We start from the raw sequence: 5,897 nt of genomic DNA on the forward strand, positions 1-5,897 counted from the left end.
CCACTTCAAAGCCTGGGAATGGCTCTTCAGGCCACTCCCACTCCTGGGCTCCCCTTAAAAGTCAGAGACCCCATCCTCCAGTTCAACAGTTTTAGAGAGCCCCAAGTGATTGCTGTTCAAACACCATTGGACCTACGACCACTCAATATATGCTTCTGGCACCAGTGGAATATGCTGAAAGCTCAAGACCGATGTGCAGCACCAAGGAGGAGGGACTGTTAACTGTGGTTTCTATTTTGGAAAGCATTAAAACAGTTTTCTGATACATTATATTTTTGGCGCACCTCTCCTTGTTCCACCAACTCGTCTGAAGAATGCAGTCCATCAGAGGTGAGTGTTGATCCTCAAGCTCTTTTTTTGTCAAACCTACCTTGGATTCCCAATGGACATCACACAAGGCATAAGCTCTCATTGTCTATATCAGTAGTCTGTGTATGTGAAATATTCCTCTATCACAGCCTATTCAGTTCTTATCTTGGTCAGATAGTCCTCCATCAGTTTGAGCTTTTGCCTGGTTCTTAATAATTGTTTCTACATCCTAGACATGAAGTCCAACTTTAGTACTCCGTCGTCGTCTATTCCCGGTGGTACCGATGCTTATCGCCAAGGCAACATCAAGATGACTCTGGAGAACCCAGAACTCTGGAAGTCCTTCCATGAAATAGGAACAGAGATGATTATCACTAAACCAGGCAGGTAAGATAACTTCAAACTCTATCTGCCATTATCAATTGTACTTGATTCACAATGCTTCAAGAAATTGCACTTTCTGTGGACTGTAACAATTATTCTTGAATTTTGCAGGAGAATGTTTCCACACTGTAAAATCAACCTTTCTGGACTAATTCCATGTTCCAAGTACATCTTGTTGGTTGACATGGTACCTGTGGATGGTTTCAGGTATAAGGTAACAACAACCTTTTGCATGTTTACACTTGAATACATATCCATTGCCTTTCATATGAGCAAAATCATTGAAATCAGGAAGAATTTTCATTTAGAAATGACACATCCCTGGCTTGTATCAAACAATTGTGACAGTAGCAAACATTAGCAATAGATGTTCTCCAATTGTCAGATGAGACCCAGCTACACTCCAGTCTTTGCTAATCACCCCTCTGACATTGGTCATCAAAGGGCATGATCTCTTCCTGTTATATCCCCTGCTGTTTGCCTCTGTGGGTGGTGCAACTGAAAGTATCACTCTCTTTTAGCCTCAAGGTTAGACAGGGATCCTCTGAAAATCACCCCTGCCCCCTTTTAAATGACAGATGAACTTTATGTTAAGCTGTTTACTTCTGTCTCCTTCCAGTGGAATAAGGAGAAATGGGAAGTGACTGGGAAGGCGGAGCCGCAGCCTCCTTGTCGTACGTACCTGCACCCAGACTCTCCGGCCCCTGGGAGCCACTGGATGAAACAGTCAGTGTCCTTCCTCAAGCTCAAGCTCACCAACAACACTCTGGACCAACATGGCCATGTAAGAATAATAATTATTATAATAATAATAATATTATATATATAATAATAAATATATATATAAATATAAATATATATATGTATTTATTTATTTTATTATATATATATATATATACATACATACATGCATACATACATACATACATACATACAGTGGGGCAAAAAAGTTTTTAGTCAGCCACCAATTGTGCAAGTTCTCCCACTTAAAAAGATGAGAGGGGCCTGTAATTTTCATCATAGGTACACTTCAACTATGACAGATAAAATTAGAGAAAAAATCCAGAAAATCACATTGTAGGATTTTTTATGAATTTATTTGTAAATTATGGTGGAAAATAAGTATTTGGTCACCTACAAACAAGCAAGATTTCTGTAACATCTTCTTTAAGAGGCTTCTCTGTCCTCCACTCGTTACCTGTATTAATGGCACCTGTTTGAACTTGTTATCAGTATAAAAGACCTGTCCACAACCTCAAACAGTCACACTCCAAACTCCACTATGGCCAAGACCAAAGAGCTGTCAAAGGACACCAGAAACAAAATTGTAGACCTGCACCAGGCTGGGAAGACTGAATCTGCAATAGGTAAGCAGCTTGGTTTGAAGAAATCAACTGTGGGAGCAATTATTAGGAAATGGAAGACATACAAGACCACTGATAATCTCCCTCGATCTGGGGCTTCACGCAAGATCTCCCCCCGTGGGGTCAAAATTATCACAAGAACGGTGAGCAAAATTCCCAGAACCACACGGGGGGACCTAGTGAATGACCTGCAGAGAGTTGGGACCAAAGTAACAAAGCCTACCATCAGTAACACACTACGCCGCCAGGGACTCAAATCCTGCAGTGCCAGACGTGTCCCCCTGCTTAAGCCAGTACATGTCCAGGCCCGTCTGAAGTTTGCTAGAGATCATTTGGATGATCCAGAAGAAGATTGGGAGAATGTCATATGGTCAGATGAAACCAAAATAGAACTTTTTGGTAAAAACTCAACTCGTCGTGTTTGGAGGACAAAGAATGCTGAGTTGCATCCAAAGAACACCATACCTACTGTGAAGCATGGGGGTGGAAACATCATGCTTTGGGGCTGTTTTTCTGCAAAGGGACCAGGACGACTGATCCGTGTAAAGGAAAGAATTAATGGGGCCATGTATCGTGAGATTTTGAGTGAAAACCTCCTTCCATCAGCAAGGGCATTGAAGATGAAACGTGGCTGGGTCTTTCAGCATGACAATGATCCCAAACACACCGCCCGGGCAACGAATGAGTGGCTTCGTAAGAAGCATTTCAAGGTCCTGGAGTGGCCTAGCCAGTCTCCAGATCTCAACCCCATAGAAAATCTTTGGAGGGAGTTGGAAGTCCGTGTTGCCCAGCATCAGCCCCAAAACATCACTGCTCTAGAGGAGATCTGCATGGAGGAATGGGCCAAAATACCAGTAACAGTGTGTGAAAACCTTGTGAAGACTTTGAAACAGAAAACGTTTGAAACAGAAACAGAAAACGTTTGACCTCTGTCATTGCCAACAAAGGGTATAACAAAGTATTGAGAAACTTTTGTTATTGACCAAATACTTATTTTCCACCATAATTTGCAAATAAATTCATAAAAAATCCTACAATGTGATTTTCTGGATTTTTTTTTCTCATTTTGTCTGTCATAGTTGAAGTGTACCTATGATGAAAATTACAGGCCTCTCTCATCTTTTTAAGTGGGAGAACTTGCACAATTGGTGGCTGACTAAATACTTTTTTGCCCCACTGTATATATATATATATCTATATATATATAAATATATGACTTACTCTATAGAGCATTGGCAAATTATTTTACTTTGATGACATTAACTGTTGTCTTTGTTCCAGTGACTAAACTAACTGTGCATCTCTCTCTTTCAGATCATTTTGCATTCCATGCACTGCTATCAGCCGCGCTTCCACATTGTCCAGGCAGACGACATGTACAGTGTATGCTGGAGTGTCTTCCAGACCTTCACCTTCTCTGAGACCACCTTCACCTCGGTCACCGCTTACCAGAACACTAAGGTCAGTCTCACTGCAGTCACTGGCACAGCAGGGCACTACCCTTTATTTTATATGTTTAAAACTATTTTTCCCCTAGATAACAAAGCTGAAGATTGACCACAACCCATTTGCGAAAGGCTTCCGAGACGAAGGAACTAATACAAAAAAGTAGCTAGAATTGTTTATCATTACTTTTCTATTTCACATTTTCTGCTTGCCTTGAATATGTGTACTAATGATCCTGTTGTATTTTTCTCTGCAGGCATGCTAACAGAATCCCAGCCTCAACAGAGAAAAAAACAAAGGAGATGGATTGTCTAAGCAAAGACTCATATGAGGACAGCCCTTCAAGTATTGGCTTTCACCAGTTAGTTTAGTGACCAAACTACTCATCCCTTCATGTAGAGGTTGTTATTCTCTGGGCTCAGTGGGTCTGATGTCATGTATGTTTTGCAGGCTTACACATGTCATCATATGAGGGATACGAAGGAGAGCGGGCAGAACTCACTGAGAGAAAAGAGGAGGAAGTGGTGAAAGAGGAGCACTACTCCCCTTGGGGGCCTGAGAGGGAGCATGGACACCACGGCCAGACAGACACACCCCCTGGACCCGGCATCAGGGACATGTACAATGCAGAGCAGCTAGTACCAGACCCAGCTTCATACCAACCAAACAGGTAGGCACCACAGCATGCTGCCTATCTCAGTAATGTTCATCCTGCTGCCTGTAGGAAGGAAAACTCACTGCCACATTGTCATCAAAGCAGACAACACTGACCACCACCCTGCCTTCTCTGTTTTCAGGTTCCATAAATACGGGAGGTCTCCATCTCCCTCCTCCAACCTGGGCAGCAGCAATGGCGGTTCTGGACAGGCCAGCTTTGCGTCCAGAGTCCCTGATGTAGCCACAGTCCCAGAGCATGAGGCCCCCAAGCCCTCTGTTCATGAGATTAGACCATCTCCCTGTGGCCCGCAGCCCCTTGCAGGACATCATCCGGACTACACAGGTGTGCTCAACATGGCCCAAGCAGGCAAGCCAGGGGTCCTCAGCCACCACATCTACAGCCCTTATGGCACAGAGCAGACCCTGGGCCAGTGGAGCGGCCCCAGCCATACCCAGTACCCTCCCCCTCACCACCTGCCCACTGACTACAGTACCCCGGCTGTGCACCACGGATCTCACCATGGCAACGTGGCTGAGTGGAGCCAGTACCCACTCTTCTCCTACTCATGCTGGTGAACCATTTCCTCACAATTTCTCCCAAAAGAGAAGGACTGCAGTCTCACAGGTGACTCAGTGAGACCTCATAAATGCTACTATGCTGTCATACCTGTGTTTCCCCTAGAGGTCTGTCCCAAGTCCAGCATCACACCCAGAGCTCATGGCCATGCTACTGCATGCTGAGGCTGAGGGAGAAGGACCTGTGTCTGAAGAAACATCAGCAAGCAAAAATTATAATGGAGTGGAACAGAGACAATATGCTTTAGAATGACTACCAGAGTAGTGCTGTTGACTCGTCTGAAATCACAGCTGGCTTTAGGCCTGAAAAATGAATATGTTCCTACCCAATTATATGTTTATTGTTGAATTGTCTATTTATTTAGTTTTGATTTCATTTATTCAAATGTTTTTGTCGAAAAATATACATTTTGTGTGTAATAAATTGCTTTAATGAGATTGTAATGTGAGCTGTATGTAATTAAAGAATCAACAAGTTACATGTGTTTTTCCACAGGTTTTTTTCAAAGCTAAAGTATTAATTTACTTGGTGGCGGGATTCAATCGAAGGAGCATTATAAACTGGGTGAGTCGACAGCCGTGGTACACTACATGACCAAACGTATGTGGACACCTGCTTGTTGAACATCTTATTCCAAAATAATGGGCATTCATATGGAGTTGCTATAACAGCCTCCACTCTTCTGGGAAGGCTTTCCACTAGATGTTGGAACATTGCTGCTGGGACTTGCTTCCATTCAGCCACAAGATCATTAGTGAGGTCAGGTACTGATGTTGGGCAATTAGGACTGGCTCACAGTAGGCATTCCAATTCATCCCAAAGGTGTTGGATGGGGTTGAGGTCAGGGCTCTGTGCAGGCCAGTCAAGTTCCTCCACATCGATCTCGAAAAACCATTTCTGTATGGACCTTACTTTGTTTACGGGGGCATTTACATGCTGAAACAGGAAAGGGCCTTCCCCAAACTGTTGCCACAAAGTTGGAAGCACAAAATTGTTTATGCTGTAGCATTAAGATTTCCCTTCACTGGAACTAAGGGGCCCGAACCATGAAAAACAGACCCAGACCATTATTCCTCCTCCACCAAACTTTGCAGTTGGCACTATGCATTCGGGCAGGTAGCATTCTCCTGGCATCCGGCAAACGATTTTTACTCGCTACA

The 5,897-nt window shown here is 43.5% G+C and overlaps 1 protein-coding gene across 1 annotated transcript; it reads left to right on the forward strand.

The window, feature by feature from the left end:
* The first annotated feature begins 314 nt into the window (after positions 1 to 314).
* LOC109873635 (T-box-containing protein TBX6L-like) lies at positions 315 to 5,132 on the forward strand. Its single transcript, XM_020465275.2, has 9 exons — positions 315 to 330; positions 543 to 696; positions 805 to 907; positions 1,313 to 1,477; positions 3,372 to 3,518; positions 3,595 to 3,665; positions 3,760 to 3,848; positions 3,954 to 4,173; positions 4,301 to 5,132. The coding sequence occupies exons 1-9, from the start codon at positions 315 to 317 to the stop codon at positions 4,734 to 4,736; spliced, it is 1,401 nt and encodes a 466-aa protein (XP_020320864.1). The 3' UTR covers positions 4,737 to 5,132.
* The last annotated feature ends 765 nt before the right edge of the window (positions 5,133 to 5,897 follow it).

Source organism: Oncorhynchus kisutch, linkage group LG3, assembly GCF_002021735.2.
Source record: "Oncorhynchus kisutch isolate 150728-3 linkage group LG3, Okis_V2, whole genome shotgun sequence".
Taxonomy (NCBI): Eukaryota; Metazoa; Chordata; class Actinopteri; order Salmoniformes; family Salmonidae; genus Oncorhynchus; species Oncorhynchus kisutch.